Here is a 24658-nt window from a genome sequence, read left to right on the forward strand (position 1 = left end):
AGGGACCAGGTCCTGGGAGGGCCTCCCACGGAAGACCCTATCTTTATCCCGGGGCTCACACCTCAGAACAGCCTTCTCTGACCACTGTGTGGGTCATTCTCCACCAGGTCACCTGATTTCCCTGTAACACTTCTCACTCGCTGAAGTAGTAGAGATTCACTGACCTTCCACCAGGAGAGGAAGCTGCTCTGTCTGTCCCTCTTTTCCCTCAGGACTTCCCAGGCACCTGAAGACCCCACCTCCCCGTGTCCCTCTCTGGATCTGAGCTTTCTTTGTCTCTCCCCCTGCCCCTGTCTCTGTGATTCTTTCTCTTCCTCTCTGTCCCTCTGTTTCTCTATTTCTGTCTCCCTCTCTCTTCTTCCTGGTCTCTCACTCATCCTCTCTCTCCTTGTTCTGACTTTTTTTTTTCTTCAAGATTTTATTTATTCATTTGACAGAGAGAGAGAGAGAGAGAGAGAGCACAAGCAGGGGGAGTGGGAGAGGGAGAGGGAGAAGCAGGCGCCCCGCTGAGCAGGGAGCCTGGGATCACGACCTGAGCCGCAGGGCAGACGCTTAGCTGACTGAGCCACCCAGGCGCCCCGTTCTGACTTCTTTATTGTGTTTTTACCTCATGGTAACTGCTATATGTACACACATACATGTTGACCCCTGACAGGAGTCTATGTGAGATAGGTCATTACTGTCCCCATTTTTCAGATGGGGAAATGGATGCTTAGGCAGAGACCTGGTGACTTGTCTGTCCATACAGCTGGTGTATGGTCCAGCTGGGATTTGAACACAGATTTTCTGATGCTTATGCTCTATGTTAGGCCATGGTTCTGACAGAAAACAAATACTCTTTTCTGAGGACATGGTGATCTCCACTCTGCTGCTGCAACAGGTGAAGATGAGGCTGGGAAGGCCAAGAGGGTGCCTGGATGGATGGGTTTGTGAGGTCACACCTTGTAGTCACCCCTCATGCGCACTCTGCTCCTGAGAGAAGTGGGGAGTCCCTTTGCTCTCCGTCTAGGTGCCGTCTGCAGGCCTGCTTGGTTTAGTTGTAACCTGACGGCCAGAGAAACTTGGGGAAATTAGAGGTGGGAGGAGAGAAGCACCTACAAACTGCAGCTACCAGTTCATCTGTGACAATATGACTGGAAATCTGACTCCAGCAGACCCTTTTGGGGAAAGAAGTGGCAAGAAGGACGGAATAAAACTCGCTTCTTACTGACCCTGCCAGAAGCACGAGCTCTTCACACTTCAACAAGGAGCTAGAAAGATGATGATGGGTCAATCTACACTGCAGTCTTCCAGGCAACGTTCTCAAGACAAGTCTGGGGCAGCCTTGGACGTAGCTGTGCACCTGCTGGCCTGACCTCGCAGGAAGAAGTTCCTGTTGGAGAGCAGGTGAGAAACATTCACCTGATGCTTTGCACCGCTGGCCTCACCCTGAGTGGACTGGTAATCATTATTTACAAGGCTGGCTTATTCACACCACCGAAGCCAGGAGAGGCAGGATGGAGACAGCTTCTAACAAACGAGTTATTTATATCTCCATCCCAGACCTCAGAAGGAAAATTCCCATACTTAGACATTCCTAGATGGCCTGCGACACAGGATATTTAAAGTAACAATGGGCCAAATTCCTGCTCACATTTTTGGCAGTGATCCAGTCTGAAAGTCCACAAGAAAGATGTGGGGCTGTGTAGCTTCAGCAGAGGGGGGAAAAAAGACTGTTTCTAATTTGGGATTTATTTAAGGTCTGACTTCCCCCTTCCTTCCTGGAATTACAAGGAAAATATTATTTTGATTTCAGAGACAACATTCTATGTAATCTACTTTGGAAGGTTTTAGGAGTTGTAGCTCTGGGGTAGCCCACCTTCAAAAGAGGGAAGGTTAAATTAACTAATAGGATACACTTTGAAACACTGTAGAACTCCTTCTACATTAATTTGTTTACTTGGGGGTGGAAACAGCTGCTACCTCTGGGTAGTCTGGTAGCCAGACTCTGATGCTGCAAACGACTCTCTAGAACTGGACATAGCCCTCTACAAAAGTTATTGGCCCATTTAAGACATAACGTGGTAGGGCCACCTGGCTGGCTCAGTTGGTGGAGTGTGTGACCCTTGATCTCAGGGCTGTGGGTTCAAGCCCCACCTTGGATGTAGAGATTATTTAAAAATAAAAAAAATCTAGGGGCACCTGGGTGCCTCAGTCAGTTAAACATCCAACTCTTGATTTTGGCTTGGGTCATGGTCTCAGGGTCATGAAATCGAGCCCCGTGTCGGGCTCTACACTCACTGTGAAGTCCGCTTGTGATTCTCTCTCCCTCTTCCTCTGCCCCTCCCTCTGCGCATGCATGCATGCTCTCTCTCAATAAATAAAATCTTTATATATATATATATATATATATATATATATATATATATATATATATATATAAATGTTAAAAAAGAGAGAGAGAGAGAGACATGACATGGTAGCATTAGTTCCAAGGAAAATCTCAGACAGGGTTGAAAACGATGACTTCTTGTACTTACACAGTTGTTCAGAGCATTTATAGTTAAGATGACTTAAGGCCCCTCCCAAACCTAGGATCTTTCTAAATGCCAGTCTTCTCAAGAAGCAGAGGATGTACCAACTCCATCGGCTAGGATGCCTTCAATTACAAGTCATGAAAATTATCCAGCTCAAACTGGCTTTAATTATAAGAAAGATGTGTTCACTTCTATAAAAGAAGTCTCCAGATATAGTGACTTCAGTATCGGCTAATTAGGCAGCCCAGTGATATCACAAAGGTGCCAGGGTCTTTCCCTGTCTTCTCTCTGCCATCCAGCTTCTGGCCCTTCTCCTCAGATTAGCTCCCTTCATGGTATTAAGAAGATTGCCGTTCCCATGTCACAAAGACACTACAGTGGATTCCTTTCCTCCTTGTGTCTCGTTTTATGAATGAAGAAACTTCCCAGAAACCCTCAGCAGATTCCCCCCCCGCATCCCATTGGTTGTCACTGTACCACGTGTCCATGCAGAACCAGTCACTGGCAAAGGGACTGGGGCCAACATGCTTTGATGATACTCCTTAGAGTTTATCTGTGACTAGAATTACATTTCCCTTAATCACACAGTGAAGGGATGAACTCTGGAAGAAACTTGGGGTAGGTTAGGCAAGGTCTTGTAGTCTTTGGTGAGGAGTTGGACTTTCATTCTAAGTTCAATGGGAAGAAACTGAAGATTTTTTTTTTTTAAAGATTTTATTTATTTATTTGACAGAGAGAGACACAGTGAGAGAGGGAACACAAGCAGGGGGAGTGGGAGGGAGAAGCAGGCTTCCTGCTGAGCAGGGAGCCCGACGCGGGGCTCGATCCCAGGACCCTGAGATCATGAAATGAGCCGAAGGCAGATGCTTAACGACTGAGCCACCAAGGCACCCGAAACTGAAGATATTTTTTTTAAAATTACTTATTAAAAAATTTTTTATCTTGAAATAATTTTAGATCTACAGAAGAGTTGCAAAGATAGTACAGGAAATTCCCTGTATTCTTCACCCAGCTTCCCCTAATGTTAACATCTTCCATGACCATATTATATTGCTCAAAACTGGGAAATTAACCTTGGTACAATACTATACGAATTCTCTTTAGATTTTGTCATTTTTTTCCCACCATGTTGTATTTAGTGCTAATGTCTCCTCAGTCCTCCCTAGTATGTGACATTTTTTCAGTCTTGCTTTTCATTGCCTTGGCACTTTTAGAGAGCACTAGTCAGGTATTTCGAAAAATATCTCTCAATTTGGGTATGTCTGCTGTTATCTCATGATTCCACTAAGGCTATGAATTGGGGGGAAGAATAAGAGAGGTGATGTGCCCTTCCTGTCACATGATTTCAGGGAGTATATGACGTCAGTGTAACTTATTACTGGTGATGTTTAACTTTGATCCCTTGGTCAAGGTGGCGTCTGCCAGATTACTCTACTGTGAAGTTACCATTGTCCCTGTTCCATGTTCTGTTCTTTGGAGGCAAGTCACCCGGTCCAGCCCACACTCCAGCGGGGGGGAGAAACTGGAAGGTTTTAAGAAGGGCAGTGACAAGAAGGGATTGGATAAATAAATGATGGTTACTTTGGAATACACTTCTCTAAGTAGTACAGACCTGGAACTGATGGCCCGGCGAAAGCTGTGTATCTTAAAGACCACAGTCTTTCATGTTCTTTCCTGTTGATTTTCAGGGTCATCTTTTAAGGAGACTGTTATACCATCTAAATTTTGTCCTAACTCAGAGATGGGCCACGGGGCAGGTCTTCTGGAGGGAGGGGAATTTCTGGTACCCCCCAGTAATGGCTCCAACACGCTGCCCTGTGTGAAGCCCCACCCCTTGCGCCCACCACCCTACACACACTCTCATGGGCCAACAGGGCTCCTAGTTTTGATCACTGGCCTCCTTGGGCAGGGCAAGCGGAGGGTGTGTGTCCTGTGGTCCACATGAGGTTTGTGGCTGGGTATGGAGAGCTGAGCTATCACAAGGGGAGGTGGAAACAGGAGTGGGAAGCCTGTAAAATGAAATGCCATGCAACACCACTTACTAAAAACGAGAGTGGAGCTGTCGAGATACGGAAGGAAGTCCATCCATGTGTGTTGTGTGGAAGAGTTTTCTGCAGGGTGATCCCCCGTATGGTTTGAAAGATGGAAGGACAGTTTCTGCACACTCACTGTTTGTTAAATGAATGAGTGGTATACTCCAAAATGTCAGACCGAAGCTGGGAATTTGGTGGGGAATTTTATTTTTTTCTGTTGTTTTCCTTTTAGCAAAAGTCATGTTGTTTTTTAAAAAATATATTTCACTCCTTAAAATGTTAAAAAAAATTAAGTGCTACCTTGATTCTTTTTCCTGAAGCTGATCAATAATCATTCTTCTTATGCTGGCCTGGTCGAAGTAGGGTGAATGTTCACTATTGACCATTAACAAACACTTCTGGTAACCATACATTGTTCTAGAAAGGTCAGAAGAACCAAATGGCATAGGTTCCTAAACTGGCCTCCTCATTTTCTCTTTGAGGATATTTTGTCACAGGCAAACGGTGAAGGGGGCTCAGGGCTGGGAATTCGCCAGATTCATTTTTGCAAACTCCTGGCCCCAATACCTTCACAGTCCATGAGTGATTCTAGAGCAGTGCAGCTAGGCCTTCTTACTTGGCAGCTACGGCTCAGGCCTCCTCCATCCTCTGCCTCAGCCACCCCCCAGCTGGCTGCCCAGATACCATGCTCATGCCTCTTCCCAGTGTCCATGGGTGGGCACTCGGGTAGGAAAGCAGGGGTTCAAGGGGTCAGGCCTATGCAACCTTGAGCACATGACTTCACCTTCTAGACCCTCAGTTTCTTCATGTGTAAAATGGGGGAAATAAAAGTACTAACACAGAGTGAGGATTAAAGGAAAAATGGGTAAAAAGTAGTTGATTGGTGTGGTGCTAGGCATGTGGTAAATACTCAAGTATTTATACTCGACCGTATTAAGATGGAAGCTGGTCTTATTCATATCATTATGATTATGAAATGCTACATTCTCTCACATGGCTAGCTTTAGGACTGAAATAAAGCCTGAGACCACTGTTCATCCCCCCCCTTTTTTTTTCTTAAAGTAGGCTCCACACGGGTGGAGCCCAGCATGGTGCTTGAACTCATGCCCCTGAGATTAAGACTTGAGCTGAGATCCAGAGTCGGGTGCTTAACTGACAGAGACACCCCGGCACCTCTTGTTCTTTCCTTTTTAACTCTCCTGTCAGTGTATCATTAATTGATTACTACATCTGACAAATATTTATTGACTGCCCCTCATGTGCCAGATGCTGTGCTAGAAGCTTCCCAGTGGATGTGGGGGTATATTGAAATACTGATCCCCTGGATGCTCAGGGCAGTGGGTGTAGCTTGGGGAGGACAGAGCCCCTGGACTCTAGAGTGTTGCTGCCCATCACTGGCAGGAGACCTTACCAGTTTACCTGAGTGGGCAGTTTCTATGTGTGCTGTGACAAAGGCCAGGCAGTACTGAGGTCACGAGCAAAAGAGGCCAAGTTCCCCACCGTCGCAGAACGCATCCTCTAGTGAGGACGAGACATGTTGCGAACAAGGAGACAGGTCGTCAAATCGCTGCATATTGCAGAAGTGACAGGAAGAACCAAATAAAGATCAGAGAGAGTCGGGGCAAGACAGTTGGGTGATTACTGATGGTATCATTATGGCTGAGGCCACCTTGGGGGAATTTTTTGGAGGAGACACTACAGATTGGCTCATAAATGTTTGAAAACCATGAACTGTTCCCTAGAGAGAAAACCTGGCTCTTATTCTTTGCTTTACAGCTAACCTGTTATGTGACCTTGGACAAGCCACTTGGTCTCACATCCCCATCCATTAATTGGAGGTGGGTGGATGGGACCAGGGATTCTTAACATTTTGGGAGGGTCACATGGCCCTCTGAGAGACTGATAAGTGTCTCTCAGACAAAAAGCACAAACATACAGAAATTTGTCTAACAATGTCAAAGGGCTCCCTTTAAACCTCCCCAAATTCTGGGCTAAGAACCACTGGTCTCCATGAGCTTAGATGTCCTTTCTGGGATTACGACTCTGGTACATGTATCTGAGTGACAAGCCTGCAGGGTGGGCAGCCTTAGGAAGCCCTCTAGATGGGGTTTGGGATATCATGATTTAGGTTAAAGTGCCCGGCGAGGCCAATCAGACTTGACACCAGCCAGCATCAGGAGTGGAGAGCGAGGCAGGTGATACAAAAAAAAAAAAAAAAAAAGAGAAGCAGAATGGACTAAGGGACATTGTGGTACAAATGTCATCAATGCTGGTGGGCATTCAACCCAGGGGAACTGGGCAGTGCAAGCTGTGGGAAGGTAAGGGGACCCTGCCCAGTCTGGAAAGGGCAGTTACCTTTCTTTCCAGCCAATTCCTACCATGGGGAATGGGGGCTGAGGCACCAGCTATTTTTATTTTCCAAGAAAAGTTGTATATCTGGGTTTGGAAACCTCTTATTTTTCAAATCAATTTTTGAAAACACTGTGGACCAGCATTCTGTGATTTCCTGCCCCTGTGGTCCAGGCTGCTGGCATAAGATGGAGAAACTGAGGCTCAGGAATAGATACCTAAATTCCTCTATTCCCTGCCCTCCTACGTGAGCCCCATTTTCATCTCTGATAGTAGTAACAGCATTTATCAGGGTTGTGCACAGCCACTATCTCATCCTCCAACTGTTATTAGGGCAAGCATTCTCCCAAGGTCACACTAGTGAAGATGACAGAACAGGGACCTGAGCACTAGGGACCCTAAGGCTCAGTGCTCTTCTCACCACATTGCCCTGCAAGGGGTGGCCTGTGGAAGTGGCAGTCACTACTGAGAGAGCCCCAAGGCTTGTGCCCACCCTGGGGACTAGCCCTGCCTGGATAGATACTAGTTCTCTAATCAGATTAGGCCTGGCATCTCCAAGAGCTTTAGTAATCCAGGGCTGGCTGGAGCATTGCCTGGAAATCAATCAAGCAGTAGCCTGGGGGGTTGGGAGGAGCACTGCTTCTAACTAGGGGCCCCCTACCCTTACCACCCTCCATCTCCACCCTGACTGCTCTGGCTCCCTGATCTGTGCCCCATCCACCTGCCCCAGGACTGACGCAAAGAACGTGACTTGGCCCCTGGACATGCAGAGGGGTGGCCTATGCCCTTCACCCTGGGTAGGCATCTCTCCTCTCGTAGCCGCTGCCCCACTCACCCACGAGGCCAGCAGAACACATTTGTGAATTATAAGGGGCAACTTACATCTCCCTCTCTTCCCTGTAAGATTCTCGTCCCTGGCCACCACAGCCCAAATTAATTCCATAGTCTGGGGAAACAGTTCCTCTTTTGATGGCACGAGGAATCAGGAAGCCTGGCCAGGAGCAATGTTGGGAGGGTTCTTGTAATGTCATGTGGTCATGGAGGATTCCCTCCTGAGATCAGTTTGGAGATGTGGCCTCAAAATTCAAATGCCGTGCTGTGGTGAGGTGGTTAGACCAGAATTCAAATCTCTTGTCAATTAGTCTATGAAATCTTGGTTAAAGATCACCTACTCTGCCAACTTGTACAAAAGCACAAGTGGAAGGAAACCTTTCTGGGAACACAGGAAAGTATCCAAGGGGAGGTGATACTTGGGTTGGGTTTGGAAATTAAAATAAGACACAGGCTCTGGGGAAAGGCCCACCACTTATCAGCTGTGTAGCCTTGGGCAAATGACTTAAGGTCTCTGAGCCTCAGTGTTCTCATCTGTGAGACTGATTATATCACCCTAACTTGAATGTTTTCAAGACTGTAGATGACAACACAGCATCTTTGCTTAGAAGCAGTAGCTTTTGTAGTGATTTCATAAGGCCACTTGATTCTTTTTTTGTTTTTCTTTTTTGGCCACTTGATTCTTGTTCCCCTGTTGAAGGCTTGCCAGAAGACGGGAGGTATTCTGACTACTGATCTCAGTTAGCGTGTCTTCTGGAGCTCCGTTACCCTGCTCCGTGGATGGTCAATTTTTCTATTCAGAGTCCGAGGCCACTCCCTCCCTCATCACTCCCTGGGAGGGGAGCCAGTCATAAGCTGACCTGAGTCTCTTCACGTACAGGAAGGCAGCAAGGAAAGAGGCCAGACCCAAGGGAGGAGAAGGTGGAGAGGAAGTGAGCAGGGAGGGTTCCAAACCTTGCAGCAGTTAAATGTTAATGTGGGTGTCAGCATAGGAAGTGTCTTCTAAGGACAGAAGGAAACGAGGGAGTTTATCATCTCCTGCTTAACAGATACAGATGTATTCATAATTATCCTTCGCCTTGGGCCTTAAGGCCCAGGTGGGCTCCAGAAGGCCCGTGTTCCTGCCAGATGAGTCCTTAAGGTACATCATGTAGACAATTGGAATGCCATTTATCGTGCAAAACACAATAAAACCCTGAGCTCTCTTCCTGTCTCAGAGACCCATAAATTATGAAAATTATACCTGCCCCAGGCCATGGACATATTGTTTTATTAAAGTTCCGATGAATAAACTTCAGACTCTTAAAAATGTCCTCTTGGCTTTCATCTGGCACACACCTCCGGCATGGAGTTGTCGGTCGCCTGGGTTCATTTGATTACCTCACCAACGTACTTCAGAAAGTGGAGCTCATTTCAAGTTGTGGGTTCAGCAGGCTGGAGGGGACGGCTGGGGAGCTGCAGGCGTGGCTTGGGGCTTCCTGGCCATACAACAGAGTTGTCCAGGGGGTAATCTTGTTTTTTGCCCCCAGAGCAGGGAAACCAAGGCCCCCCTTTCTTTGTGGAATGAGCACCAGGCCTGTAGTGCCTCTTAGGAATATTTGGTTATCAGCACAGAGAGGGTAGACATTCTCCTTCTTCTGCCTTATTTTAAAATTCAATCACTGGGGAGTCTTTTTACTCTGTTCTCTTCTTCTAACACAAATTGAGCTGCTAAGCTTTCAACTCCCTGTTTTCCCCATCCACTCCCAACCATGTCTTGGGCATGCAACCCGGTCTATGAGCCTGTGTCTGCACCTGTAAGAGGCAGCTAAAAGTACTATCGGCCGTGTATTGGTCAATTCCTGGCAGAAAGAAAATGTTCTATTCAGCAAATGCTAACCATTATTATTACCCAAAGCCATTTTGGAACTGGGAAGCAAGGGGAGGAAGGGCCAGTCAGGGAAGGAAAGATAAGGGAGGTAAATGTGGAACTTTTGCTCTAGACATGGAGTTTTTAAAAAACCACTGTATGTTTGTTCAAACAGCACTTGGATTAGTGAGATTCTAAGCACCCAGCACCTTGCGTAGGTTTTTGTTATTTTTCACTTCTGAATATGAGAGACCAAATAAAACCAGGGTCAGGCCAAGCATCAGGAAATCCAAGGCTGAATCAAAGCCTGATATATAGCAGCCGGGACTGAGGGGATTGAAAAGGAAAGCATCAGCAGCGTGAAACGTCCCTTGTCGGCACAGGAAGACTTCGGAGTACAAATTACTCTTCGTCCACCCATTTGGGAACGGGACAGGCCACGTGGTCTGGCCGAGGAGGCTGGTGCCTATCTTCATTCTTAAAATTCTAGAGCAGACAGGACCACGCTGAGGACAAACATCCTTTGTGCCTTCTTTGGCATTGACCAGAGGGTCCTTGTAATGGGTTTAGCTATCTCAAGAGGAACCTGAGGCTTTAACCAAGAATTGGAAGATGCCAGAAATTGATGACTCCGGAGAAAACCAGAACTGGACCCCCGGGCTCCTTCTCTTCCTCCCGAGGCCCCCCTCGCCCATCATTGTTGCTTGTGTGCCCGTGCTTAATGGCAACAGAAAAAAAAAAAAAAATCACTCAACTCCTTTTTCTTTCAGAAAACAAGAGGCAGGTGTTCACATGTTCAAAATAAAAAAAGTTCCCCCAGGTACATAAAGTGAGAAGTGGCCAGGTCTCTATCAGGTTTTTTTTTTTTTTTTTTTTTTGAGGGGATGGGGTGGGGACAGAGGAAACACACAGAAGGTACATTAGAAGGGCAAAGGCAAGGCATTAAATGGGAGACTTCTTAGTCAAAGGAATTGCTCTTGTACAATATCCACCAATGTGGTGAAAATAAGAAAACCACCAACGGTTTTCTGTTTGCCTTCTTAAAGCATTGTATGTGTCTGTGTGCATTGAAATCTGCTTTGGGGGCACCAGGGCTTACCAAAAGGAGAGAATTGCATAATTTTTCTAAACTGGACAGGTCAGATGACCCTTTGCCACCTCCTCTGCCTCCCTGAAGTTTGTCATCTGTTACAAATACACACCTGTGTGGGGAAGAGGTGGCAGCACCTGGTAGAATTCAGCTAGATAAGAAAGTGAAGCTCACCTCCAGTGGTTGTCAGTGTGTCCTAGAAGCAGAACGAGGGACTGTTCTGGCACAAAGAGCCCCTTCTCTGCCCTTTTATCCTGCCAGAGCTGGGGTATGCATTCCCACTTGATGACAAACCCTGACAAATTCAGAGTCTTGCTGGATGAGGGTGTTGGGGTGTGAACACAAACACACGAGAAACGGCAGTCCTGTGTATATTTAACAATATATATTTATATATATTTTCTAGATCAGTACATTCAGTTTTTAACTTGTTTTTTTCTTCACAAACAGAAGAACTCTTACAATAGTAGACTTTCTAAAATAAATACTATTAAAATAGAGCTTCAAAATAAATATTCTATACAAAGGAAACCTTCTGTGGTAACTTTTGATGTGGGGTGAGACGGGGCTACAGTGAAGAGGGAACAGGAAGGAGGAATGTGGTGGGGTGGGAACCTCAGAACAGCTTTTTCTGTTTGTAACACGAAACCAAACTGGGGGGCTGTGAGAAGAGAAAGCAAGGTAGGACAGACACCACATGGAGTTACCAACAGCAAACATGGCAGCGCAAGATTTGTCATCAACTGTCACAGTAAGCAGAGGGCATGGAAATGCTTACCGAAGGCATGAACCAGAAGGCCGGTGAAGCTTGGGAGATGCCCTAGTGAATTGTACAGTGCAAAGTCATGCTGCCCCAACCCCATCAGCCATCTCCTGGGGCAGTGGGGGAGACTATGAAACTTCGAGGTGATGGAAACGGGGTGTTTGCTCCCGACCAATACCTTCCATGTTGTGCAAACTTGGGCCAGTCACGATCTAACTGGGCCCCACTCAGTGTACATTGGGGACCCACGCAGACTCCACAGCGCTGAAGAACTAGACGTGTCACATGAAGGTCTTTCACTTCTGTTGGCTGTGAAGGGGCCCACACCAGCAGCGGGGATTGGTCTTCACCTCCTTCCAGCAAGGGACTGTGAGAAGCCTTGGTTGCGCCCCGACATCCATCCGGAAGGTCTTGGGCTATCCTAGAGCCAGTTCTCAGGGTGCTTCTTGGAGTGCTGGGCCTTCACAAACCCACCCTCAGGGTGGGAGCAGCCACGACCTACTGGGACATGTGTCCTGGACCCAGGCTTGTGGACCCTACCCCCAGTTCCAGGCAGAACCACCACCCACCCCAGGCTGAACAGAAATGGGAACTGGCTGGCTCTTTAGGGGGGGAAAAAAAAAAAAGGTTAAAATGAGGCATAATCCAGCCAAGGAAGCTACTGCCGATGTAAACACAATCAGCCAGAGCACCCAGAGAAATGTGTCGTGTTTCTGAGATTTCAGTCCCTCAGTGGCCCTTGACTGGCCCCCAGGACCCACGGGCAAGCCAGTTTTGTTTTTTTGCCAAGAAGCTGAGAAAAACATGCTGAGGGCTTGCCCTGCAACAGAGCTGGGAGAACCAGAGCTGCTTCACTGCTTCCCTTTACCACTGAGCACAGGGGACACTGGGAGCTCGGCACACATCCATCTAGCAGGTTAAATGCAAACCAAAAAGAACAAGGCAAAACAGGAGGAAGAAAAAAAGAAAAAAGGAAACCCAAACCAGAAAAATCCGTGTTTACAACTATGTACACAAAGTCAGGGTTCATCAGGGGTCAGGAGACTGTTTGTCAGGAAACAGGGTCTGTGTAGATAAGAGGGTCGGTGGGGTAGGTGTGTAGTGTGTGTGTGTGTGTGTGTGTGTGTGTGTGTGTGTGTGTGTGTGTGTGTGTGTGTGTGTGTGTGTGTACACAGCTTATGTAAATCAATTCTCCACAGAACGGATGTGTATAACACCAAGATCACCAAAGTGCAACTTGCCACTGGGTCAAGTTTTCCATGGAGACAATTGAGAGGGGCCCTGGGAAAAGTTCTGAGGCCTTGCCAAGAGTGGACGCGTGCCCTTCATTTTGGGGGTAACCTCTGCACGCCGAGGAAAACATCTCCAGCCCCTTCAGTACACATCTGATACATTCAATTAAGAGTGAGTGGTTGGCTGAATGTGTTTTTCCTACCATTCCCTCCTATTTGTGCAAGATGGCAAGGGTAGCTACATGAATCAGCCTTAGAAAACGCAGATGCAATATTTCATACTTCTTACAAGCCAGCAAATGTTATATAAATAAAGCCTAAAATAATAAGACCCTCCCCTCCTTTCCTCCAATCAATAAATACCTATGGTTACGATTAACTTATTCTAAATCATAAGATGTTACTACTAGTCTTCAAGAAGGAAAAAAAAGTCCTTGAGCATTGGGTGCATGCCAATCACAGCTACCTGCCTCTTTGCCTCCATCCTGGAGGCAGTTCTGTTCCTACAGAACAAACTGGAAATGCTACACAAGGTCTGCCTAATGCACTTCCAGTTTCACCTGGGGTAGCTTTTCTGACCCAGGCCACCTCCTCTCGTGGGGTGGGACGACACACAGAATATCACACGAGGCGAAAACCCCTGCACAACAGCTGGGGAGGAAGGACCAGACACAATATAGCTTTTGCATGCAACAAGTACCTACCCACTGGACGTGCTGCACTTTTGAGTCCTTTAGCACCTTGAGAGAAAGAGTTGCTACGTCTTTGGGGGCTGTTGGGAGGGGGCGGGTGGTGTGGCCACACACAGAAGCAGGGCTCAATCCCAAGAAGCCCCTGGAGAATTCCCACCCCCCCCTTGCTCTTACTCCCCCGCTAGGGCTTCCTAACACTAAAATAGACTCTTTTTTCATCATCTGTCTATTTACATTAAAGATACAGACACACCACTGTACACAAAAGGCTATGACAGCAAGCAGCAGACTCAGAAGAGGAGCCCACACCCAGCTTGGCTCTGTCACTCTGCCAACAGGTGTTGCCTCTCTTCTTTGCTGTTAAAATCCTCTTCTTGGTGGGAAGGGGGATTGTGTTCCTTGAGGTTGCTCGCCCCCCAGATTTTGAAATCAGCCCTTCCTGGGGGGTGGCCCAAAAGGAAGCAAGTGTTTCATTATTATTTTTTTAAAACACCGTTATAGCATCTGGTTTAATTGTTCTATAAAAACATAATGACTGGATCCAGAGACCACAGCCTCAGACTCATTGGCAAAATGATATTTGGTCTCGCATGTGCCGCCCCGGCCTTCTCTACCCATAAAATTTCTGGAAAGGATTTGGGTAGAGAGAACTCGGGGCACATAGTGGCAGGTGAGTCTGTGACTCGGTAAGAACCGAAGGACGGTGTTATGGGCGGAACACCCCCGAGAGTTAGTGATGAAGCTGGAAGGGAGAACTGCACGGCGTAGTGGCTCCTAAATCCATTTGCGGCTCCAGGGAGGCAGAGTGGGGAATGAGCCTCTGCTCGTAGTGGGGGGGGGGGGTCCCAAGTATATACAACAGGGGTTGCCAGGGTCTTCGCCTTCCCCAAGGTATTGGGGCAACCTGGGGTTGCGGGGGAGGAGCAGTACGGACGTCAGGGTTCCAAGGGTCTTCTCCAAAGGTCCCCTGGTCCCGCAGTTAATGATTCCTCCCAGGCAGCCAAAGAGAAGGGAAGGGCGGGCAGAGAGGGGGGAGGAGGGACCGGGAAGGCGGTTCAAGCAGCTGCAACTTCCAGATATGTGCCCCCATCTGTGTTGGGTCTTCTGAAAAAGAACGCCCCCCATTCCCTGCCACACCACGCCCCTGCCAGAGTTCCAGGGCCCGGAAAAAAGAAAACAAAAACACAACCCCAAGTGCTTCTTCATCCCTTCGGGGAAGAGAGGGCGAGAGGGCGGGCAGCGGTGGTCCCCACAGCTTCAGAAGCGGAGGGTGGGGAGTGGGCAGCCCGGCAAGGTCGGCCTCGGGACACTAAAACTTCCGGCCTTGCTGTGGTCTTCTCAGGTGTCAGAAGGGAACCAGGTTTTCAGGGGGAGCGCGGGGGCTTCGACCCCAAGTGTCAGAAGGGCTTGTCGGGTCTGCTGGCCTTGGCGTCCCCGGCGGCCGCCTTGCAGATGACGCTGTTCGTGTGCTTGCAGCGGCACCCAGGGCGGCGCAGGCGGTCATAGGCGCGCTGGGCCAGCTTCACGCAGCCAGTGGCCGGCAGGTAGCAGAGCAGGCACGGCAGCACCAGGGACAGGGCGCCCATGAAGGACCAGCGGGCGCAGCAGTTTGAGTGCGAGCAGGAGCACGGGTGGTCGGCACAGGAGCCCTCGTCATCCTCGTTGGTGCAGTGGTAGAAGACGCCTTGCACCAGGCACATGCAGGTGCCGTAGTTGACCAGGGTCTGGGCCGAGCACAGGCATTCCTGGTTGCAGACCCAGCAGGAGGGCAGTGTCCGGGGGGATGCGCACTCCTTGCACTTACACTTCCCACAGGCCTCGCACAACAAGAAGTGCTTGTCTAGCTCAGGGGGCACCGCCGGGCCCTTGAGGTCCAGGGGCTTGCAGTGGACCACCTTGGGCTGGATGCGCACAGCCCTCGGGGAGGCCTGATCAGCCACGGGCGGCGGTGCCATGTGGTCTAAGAGCCGCTGGTCAGAGGATGTGCTGCTGCTGCTGCTGACAGAGCTGGGGCGCCCGCTGAAGGAGATCCAGTGGTGGGTGACATCCTGGTCACAGCGGGCAGGCGGCGGGGCCAACTCTGGGGCCCCGCCCCGGGTCCGCTTGGGGCCAACAGGGGGCACCAGGCCAGGGTTGTCTATGTAGTCGTTCTCCACGTGGCAGGTCTTCATCTGGTCGATGGGGAGGATGGTGAGTGGGTGCTGGAGGCGGCTGTGGGGCATACGGCTGTCAAGTAGGGGCTGGACCATGACTGAGCTGGGAGTCAAGGGGGCGCTCTGTGGGATCGGGGGCTCCATGGGGCTGGAGGTCCTGGACTGTGCAGAGGAACAGGCTTCTAGGGGCCCTGGGTGGGGGGAGGTGGGGAAAAGGAAGAGAGAGTGGATTCCAGGCATCAGTACTTGGCCTGTTAACACCCCCACCCCCCCAACAGGTCCTCGGGAGTACAAATGAAATGGAAACTGGATTCTCTGATTGGACTCTCCAGCATCGAGGCTTAGATGATTAATAATAACAATTAATAGTGAGTGGTAGAAACAACACTTATTCAGCACTTAATGAGCCACACACTCTGCTAAGCACCATATATATTACGTCATTGACACGTCACTCTAAAACGTAACTACTATGATTATCCCTTCTGTAGTTACAGAAAACGAAGGTTCAAAATAACTTGCCCAAAGGTACACAAAACTATCAACAGAACTCAGCAGGAGTTCAAACCTAGCCCGACCAACTCATTCTTGCAATGTCTGTGAAATATGCTCTATTTTTAAGATAGATGGCTCAGTGGTTATAAACACAGGCTCTGGAATCAGATCCAAGTTTGAATTCTCACCCCCTCCCTAACAATGTTGCCATAAATAAGGTTCTGTAACCTTTATGCCTGCCTTAGTTTTGTCATCTCTAAAATGGGTTCTTGTGAGGACTAAATGAGAAAATGCTATCCAGTACCTAGCATCTTGCCTGCCAGTAATCTTGTCACTATTCCAGAGAGCATCAGCTTAGATTTCCTGAACACCCAAAGGACTGTGTGCCAGGCATTGTGCTGAGGATGTAGTGACCATGACAGATAGCCCCTGTAAGCTGCCATGGAGTGTATCAGCTGGATAAACAAGTCTTTATTTCACACAGTCACAAGAGAAGGAAGGGCTGTACGGGATACCTGCACATCCAGGATATTAACTTAGTACCACCACTTCTAAGAGCAGCAACCTCCAGTGGCTAATAACCCCTGGCTAGGAGCACTTCTGACAACTTGGATGGGAAATCCTCTAGAGGGGCACTCACATCACCCATTTCCAAGTGCTGAGCTGAACATTCAGCCTAAATGCTATTTACTAGAATAGCTAAGCCAACTCTGGATCAGTTTCTAATTTCACCAAGAGAGTGCAATTTTAAGTTGGAATCCCGCCAGAGATTCAACTGCAGTGCCTGACACGGAACCCCAGGAAGTCACTTAAATCAAAGAGCGGAAACGACTTGGTTCAAATTTAGAAAGTGCACATTGTTTTCTATTAGAAGTGCCATTTCCTCGCCTGCTGACCTTTACATTCGGAATTCAGCTGGAGATCAATTTAAAGAAATAGCAGCAGAAGGCCAAGACCTCTGCCCAAGGGGACACAATTTGGAATCCAAGAGAAAGATTAGACTCTGGGAAGAGTCCACTAGGGGGTAGGGGTGTGAGACAGAACAAGGTGCGGATAGAAGGGAAAGATAATGGTCTTAAAAAACACACACACACACACAAAAACAGACCACTGAATAAATGTGTTATGGGGTAGAGTTTGGTAAATGCCTTTTCATGATGCTAATGATGTACTCATTAGGAGAGTGCCTCTGCTGTGAGGTTCATCTGGCCTAAGAGGTAATGCTAAGAAGAGGGCGGGGGTTGACAGGTTTCCATTTCCAGTTAATCCCCTGCCCCTCCAGACTGGGTACACAGTTGGCCTATCCCGGTACTCCAATCACGGGAATGACACCTTGCCCCAGGTAACGCATTCATACTTATCAATGTCTACACTGAGGAATGGTTGCGGAGGGGTGGGGTGCAGGCATTCAGGGTAACTCATTTATACTCCCCTACTTGGAAACAATATTTGATCAGAAATGGTGAAATTGTTGGGGGAAGGGCTTCTATAGATGCTTTCTGACCTGTCTAAAAGAAAGAGCTAGCTCTAGATGCAAAGTTCATGAAGGGGATAAAAGGGAACTTTACCCACTTTTACGACAGGGTTCTCATCTGTATTTCATCTATACTGCAAATGCAAAAAAAGCATCAAGTCTTTTCCATAAGGCTCAGTGCTCAGTCAATTGATATTTCCTATTTGCACAGGGCATGTATTATTGGCTTTGCTCCCATGGCTCTACCTACTTAAAAGATGCTGGGACTTCTGTGCGGTTTTTCTCATGTGGGAGAAAGTCTGCCTAATGGCAACACCTGCCTCCCATCTCCACACTCCCTCCAGAGGAAAGGAGAGCATCTTCTTCAAATGGCAGACTTCCCTGTAGCACAGTTAGCCTTAAGTGTCTGGAACTTCTGCCACCAAGAATGGTCATTTACCAAGGCAGCCTCTTATAGGGACCCTGTAGTCAGGGCTGGATGGGGGTGATGTCAAATATGCATCTACGGAGAGGAGTTTTTCCAAGGATCCAGCCAACCGTGGGGCAGAACTTTAGGGAATGCTATCTCAGCCCACTTATTCTTTGCAGGGGCTCCAAAGCTCCAAAATAAGTGGGTTTCGGGTCAACAGACAAGGATTAGGAACTTTGCCTGGAGGAAAAGGTGTGACTGGGCACAAGAAGGGAAAATGCTGACGGAGGCAAAGGATGAGACTCTCTGGCACCAGCCAAGAGGTGTCTCAGCCTGAACCCCTACCCCAGACAAAGACAATGTGATTCCCTTATTCCAGAAGCTTGGGTCACGACTGCTCAGGGTCTTGCCCCATGTAGTTGGGCTTTTGTCTCTTAGGACTAGGCTAGGGACTTGCCATGCTGTTAGAAAAAGTAAGGGGAAAGAAGAAAATTATCCACTCTTCTTCCTAGTTCTATTCCTGGGATTCTTCAAAACAGCCACATTTTTTTTGTGGGTAAAACAAAAGGCATGGGCAATGCTCAAGGATTTTAATAGGCCCTGAAATCAGAAGGTACATTCATGGAAAATTCCCACCAGGATGCCCGGGTGGGCGCAGCGCCTGCAGGCAATGGGATGTTGGCCTTAGCAGGCTCCCATCACCCTCCAGAGGTAGCTGTCAACATCTGGACTTGGAGCTGGGGCCAGACATGGGGGTGGGAGCTTGGTCCATGATGACTCAGCTCTCTTGGGACATGCTCCATCCAAGATGGCTCCAGCAGGCATACTCCAAAATGCATCTTCCCTATCATAACCCTGATGTCGGATTCCATCCGGCCACTAGCTCAGCAAAAACCAGTGGCTGGCTCAGAGTTGCAGTGCTCAAAACCCTCCTCAAGCCTCACTGCCTTACCGCCCCATTAGCGGGGACTTCCACAGGAGGGTAGAATTCATTTGGCTGACCAAGAAAAACTACTTCCTGAGCAGCCTGTTTGATAACCCCTCAGCATAGCTAAATGAGGTCTCAAAAAAAAACCCCAACCCTCAGTTGGTTTAGAAGATCAATCTCTACTCACTGGGACACACCGGGCCTCCAGCCTAAGCAATGCTGAGGAACTTAAGTGCAGTTTAATATGTACTCTGCTTCCCCTGCAAGGAAGGAAGAGATTTATAATATAAATAGGGGAGAGGAGGCTTTGCCTCATTTAGGCTCTTTGGAAGACTGATGGCCAATTTGGAAGACTGTGGACAGAGAAACAAAGCCAGCACTCCACTTAGTCAGAGAAGCAACACTATCGAGTTTTAGGCGGCATTATTATGGATTAGCATAAGGAAAGGAAACTTTTACCTCCACTCCCAACTTCTCATAATAAAGAATAATAATTGTGGAAGCAGCTAATATTTATGAAACATATTCATGTCAGGCCGTCTGTGCTAAGCCCTCAGCGATTTTCTCATTTAATCCTCACACCATCACCTTGGAGAGTAACACCCATTTTGCAAGGAAGAAATGAAGAACAAAGGGTCATAATGCGGCTAAGTGATTACGGCACGATATGAACCCGACAGCAAAGGCTCCAGAGCCTGCCACCTCAACCCCACAGTCCTGACTTAACAGTAATGTCTGGGTATTCGCGTGAAGGCAGGGAAGCCCCGATCACTTTCACCGCCAAGAACTCTATTGGTTCCCCAGTCTGCCACCAGCCCTCTCAGGGAGCCTCATCAAGCCATTCGCGGGGCTCTTAACCAAACCAGCAGGGAAATGAAACCAGACAGGGGTTACATTAGATTGCGCCCTCCACCGCCCCGTTGAGGGAATTCTCACTGTGCAGAGTGGAGGCTGGTGGTGGAGGTGGGGGGGTGTTGAAATCTGTCATTACAGGAAGGCCCAGAGCTCAAGTTACCTTGGCTTCCAATTCAGTTTTCTTTACCATCCCTTCTGTCACCTCATACACCGCTGCTTTACTAAGTGTGTTCATTTTTAGTTTTAGTTTTTTTTTTTTAAAGTCTCACTTGTAGGATCTCACCACAAAGCAGTCTCTTAAAGGAAGTCCTGACATGGGAGGGAATTCCCTCTCCTCTCTCCTACAAAGCTGAACTTAAGGGTCCCTAGGGCACTTTCTCAGATGGGGCTTTCTGTTCCAGGTCTGTGGGGAAGGGAGGGAGGGGCCTGAGTAAGAGGGAGCCAGAAGCCAGTCCTAGAATACTGAATCAGCAGGATATCGCAAAGCCCAGAGCACATACACTCCTGTCTTTGCCACTTGGCGGTCTGTGGTCTGTGGCCTGTGTACCTATGGGAGGGGCTGAGCGTCAGGATGCAGACCTCACAAGGTGGGCAGGCTGAAAAGAATCAAGGGGTGTGTTAAAGGTCCACGCCACCCACCCACCTCTTCCCCTTGACTTACCCTGGGAAGAGGAGTTGGGAAATACTTGGAAAACCTGACAGCTGTGCTTTCACACCTAGAGGTCAGCACATGACAGACTGGTGAGAGGCTCGGAATGAATGGGCCATTTCTGCACTGCTCCATTCAGTCTCGGCAGGTCCTCCCAGGAAAAGGGTTGTTTAACCCTTTTATCAGTTCAGAAGACAAGGTTTCTAGGCTGCCAGGGATCCCGCCCCCCACTACCACTTGGTTCTTTGTGACAACAGCCCAGTTTAGTTAATTAAACTCCAGCCAAATAATGACTTATTGCTTCAAAAAGACTTTAAAAGGTGTTTTGGGGGTGGTGGTGGTGAGGAAAGCCAGGGACCTGCCTTCCCTACACCCCACTGAGGAAAACCATCTCTGCATCTCTGCAGAGAACAAAGCATTGATGCAGTGGGATTTGTCAGAGAATCCTTGCTGCTCCCCCACCCCTCTCCAGCACCAGCACTACGGAGCTCACCTCTGGGCGTAATCCGTTAGAGATCACAAAAGAAAGCAGCTGCTTCTCATCCCTTTGTCCCATTACCAGCTAGCAGTTCCCAACCCTCTCCTCTTACTCATCCACAACCAGTCAGCTGAGCGCCAAAGCCCCAGCACAAGGACTAGCGGGAGGGGTCTTGCTGTAGTTGGTTCTGGGCTGTTCTACCTGGCTTTAAATGTTGGTTTCTTTCATTGGTTATCTGCTCAGATCCCCTTAAAGAGATACTAGAAATCACAGTTTGGGAACTCCTGGCCCACATCAAAGTTTGGAGGGGCCCCGCTCACTGACACCAAGATAATTTGTCTCACCACCCTCCACCAGAGATTTCTAAGAGATTCTAATAATAGATTCCTAATAATAGATTTTAGTTTATTCCTGGGATGGGGCAGGAGATGACTGCCCTCTCCTCCCAACCAGAAAAAGAAAGACTACCGGACAAGGGAAGCCACTCTTCTGCAAATGGCCACCTGCCCCAGAAGGGCCTCTTCCCTTCTCCACTAGATCCAGCACATCTGTGCTCCCTCCCCAGTGCCCTTGCTTCCTCCACTGACTGTCCTTGGAAAGAACAATCACTATTACAGCTGAATGGTGGAGCCTCTTAAGTCCAGCCACATGTCCCGGGATACATTCCCAGCCTTGTCAGCTGTCCGGATCCACAGGGTGGCCCCAGACCCCTTGAGAGCCAAGAATACCCCATAATCTAACCTCATGCAGCTCCGGTGTAGGAAGTGGCTCCCTTAGAACCAGGTCCTCATTGAGGTGCCCAGCCTAGCCCCCTTGGGAAGTTTCTTTCCTTCACCCCTCCCCGACTCTGCAGATGGAGAGACTAAGGCCCAAGCTTAGCAGGTTTCCTAGCTACTCATCTGCTCTGACCTGGCCCCTAGCTTGGTCTGAAAGGAGTAATAGTTTTCTGTATGTTGCTCTTCATCACCTTCTTCCTCTGGCTCTTTTGAAAGACCAAAAATATATTCCAACAGGTCACTGCTTTCCCTTCTATCAGGGAGATCCAGGTTTGCCCTGAGATGGAACCTTTCCACTCTTGCCATTCGCCCTTTCCTTAAGAACACTTTCATATCTACATCCCAAATCCAAATTTTTCAACTGTGTCCCTAAATCCAGCTTTGTGCAAGACTCCTTGAAGTTTTCCTCACAAGGGAACTTCTAACTCCGAAGCGACAACGTGACAGGCGCTCTGGAGTCAGAACCAGATTAAATGCCTTAACGCTCTTAAGAACACTGAACTTCTCTGACTAAAGAAAGGGGGCTCCTTTCCAAACCTCCTTGGTGCAAACATCTGGGTCCTACCCAAGAGGATGGCCTGAGGAAAGAAAAATGCTTGTGGGGCCCCCACATCTGGGGCTAGATGTCACACCAAGGGGCTAGCATCAGGAATTGGATGCCAAGTCCCCATGTGTTATCCCAAAGTATCAAACCGCAGAGCAGTACCCCTTCAAGGGCCACTTTCGAAGGTGTTAATGAGTGTTTTTTCCTCCCTTTATTTTTAAATCACTCACTTTCAAATTTTGCTTTGAAAGGCTGCCTTCATTTGTTATTCAAGTCAGCCACACCTCTGGGTAAAGACTAAGTCAGGTTTCCCAGAGTGGGAGTTGGGGGGGGTGGGGATGGAGGTGGAAGAGTGCCTAAATATGCTGGACAGAGGGTGGAATACCTATTCTGGAAGGATTAAAACAAAAATGGCATCTGTAAGCTCCAAATGATCACCAGTTTCTGTCCTGCTTAGCCAGGAATCATTCTAGTCTATGTGTTCGGTCTCCTCCCACCAAGCCTAACCAAAGCTTTAAGGAAATGTTGTCATTTCAGAATGATGGTAATCTGGAAAAGGTCGTGGGAATGAGGAGGATTTCCACTCCACAAAAAGGGGAATGACTCCTGGGTTCAGAATCTAAAAAAGGAAAATAAGAGATGTCTTATGAAAGTCTTCCTCACCCTAACTGACCAACATTTGTCCATCATGGATATTTCAGAAATATGCCATCAAAATGCCTCCTACCAGGCACTGGCCAAACGTAGCATCTCAGTTGGTCATTGTGTGCACTGCTCACATTAATGGATTTACCTGAAGCCTGCTGGCAAGCGAGGTTGCTCCCAAGGGCTGGCAAAGAGAGGAAACTGGATTTCACACTGGACAAGTCTACATCTTTCCCACCCTTCTGCTGAAACAGAGCTAAAGGAGTCAACTGCAGCCTTCCCTTTCCTCGTCCACCCCACAACCACAGACTAAAGGAAAAAAAAAACTGAACAATTCAGACGTTTATGCTCCATTCATGTGAAGATCCAGAGAACACTAAACATTGTGAAATCACTAGTGCAATATTGGGTAGGGCCGCAGGCCAGACTGAGCTTATTAAGAGATTGATAAGGCCGTATTTCCTAAATGCTCTAGGCCTTCACCTTCCAGATTTGTATGCCCGAGAGGCTTGTCAGAAAGATTGGAGAGCCTTGGTCAGCTAATGAGACAGGCATGCACTTGCTCCTGCCCCTCCCCAAACGGGAGATCATCACACCACTGATTTGGAGGCCGGAAAGTGGGGGTTCCCACTGGATCTGGGCACCCCACTGAGCCCACACCTTTCCTTTCAACGTTAACCATGCCTGGGGGTTCCCAGAGACCCTGCGCCAGAACACAGCCTCCTGCCCTCACCCAGCCTTGGCAACATGGACGCCCATCCAGCAGCTGGTGAATCAGGCAGCCAGCAGCTCTCCCCTCTAATCACCACCATACAGCCCCACCGGCCCAGTTTGCTTCTCTGGCTGTCGCTCAGCCGTCAAGCCATGCAACCATTTTCGTCTCTCTTGCCTTCTCTGCCCACAACCCCCAGCCCCAATCAAAGAGAATTGAGAAATCATCTTCTTGCACAAGAGCAGCTACTGTCTAAATGCTTTTTGATCGTCTGCATGGAGGGGGAACTGGGCACAGCCCTGGCCCCAGTGATGAAGCCAAGCTCCAGCTGCCCTGGCTGCCCAAACCCGCCTTTGCCCCCCTTCTTTACCCCTTTGGTCTTAGAGATTCAGAATTTTCAGAACGTACCGTCTCTCTATTTCTCTCTTCTCGGTGATGTCAACCTGGTACCACCAAGAAGGAGGGAAAGCGGGAACCTTATCTCTCCTACGCATGCAACCTCTTTCTCCAGCTCCCACACGCCTGGCGTTATGTAAACGCACCTTCAGCCCCCACCACAGCCCCAGCGCGGCCGGGCCCCGGGGCCCGGCACACTCGGTGCCCGGAGAAGGGAGGCACGAGGAGCCCGAGGGGCCTCTGGCCCTGCAGAGGCCGGGGAAGGGAAAGACAACTGCAAGGCATGCACAGCATAAAATGCAGCAACAGATCAAAGGTCAGACGGCGAGGAACGCCTCGCCAAAGACAGGGAGTAGAAATGCCCAGTCCCGAGCCATCTCGGTGCTGACCATCGAGGAGGAGGCAGAAGGGTAGAAAACCCAGTCCGTCACGGCTCCAAAGCGAAAAGAAAAACCTACGTCGAGCATAGGCCGCTGCAGTGGGCTGGGGAGATCTGGGCAGAGCTGGCACCGTGGGCACGGAGCCCGGGGTGGGCAAGCTGCCCAGGGCAAAAGCGCCCGCCGGACCCAAAAGGTGGCTCCTGACCGAGCCTAGAGCCTCCCATTCCAACGCTCGAGGCGGGTGGTGGCAGGAGGAAAGAAACCAGGCCAGAAGGAAACTCCCGGGACACGCACGGGGCTTCCTGAGTCGCAGAGTGGGGAAGTCGGGCTTGGCAGTGCCCCGGGGTCGGAAACTCTGGTGCCAGGCTGTGAACACCCCCGGCGCCGTGCCGGCCCAGCCGAGGGCGTC

The 24658-nt window shown here is 49.0% G+C and overlaps 1 protein-coding gene across 1 annotated transcript; it reads right to left on the reverse strand.

Annotated features, from left to right (window-relative positions):
• Nucleotides 1-14752: 14752 nt before the first annotated feature.
• On the reverse strand, nt 14753-24137 carry SPRY4 (sprouty RTK signaling antagonist 4). Its single transcript, XM_088023630.1, has 2 exons — nt 23882-24137; nt 14753-15699 (listed from the first exon to the last, which is right to left on the reverse strand). Exon 2 carries the CDS (start codon nt 15650-15652, stop codon nt 14753-14755), a length of 900 nt encoding a protein of 299 aa, XP_087879756.1. The 5' UTR covers nt 15653-15699; nt 23882-24137.
• Between the last annotated feature and the right edge of the window lie 521 nt (nt 24138-24658).

Source organism: Eumetopias jubatus, unplaced genomic scaffold, assembly GCF_037043125.1.
Source record: "Eumetopias jubatus isolate StellerSeaLion01/CBP00866 unplaced genomic scaffold, mEumJub1_p1.0 scaffold_5, whole genome shotgun sequence".
Lineage (NCBI taxonomy): Eukaryota > Metazoa > Chordata > Mammalia > Carnivora > Otariidae > Eumetopias > Eumetopias jubatus.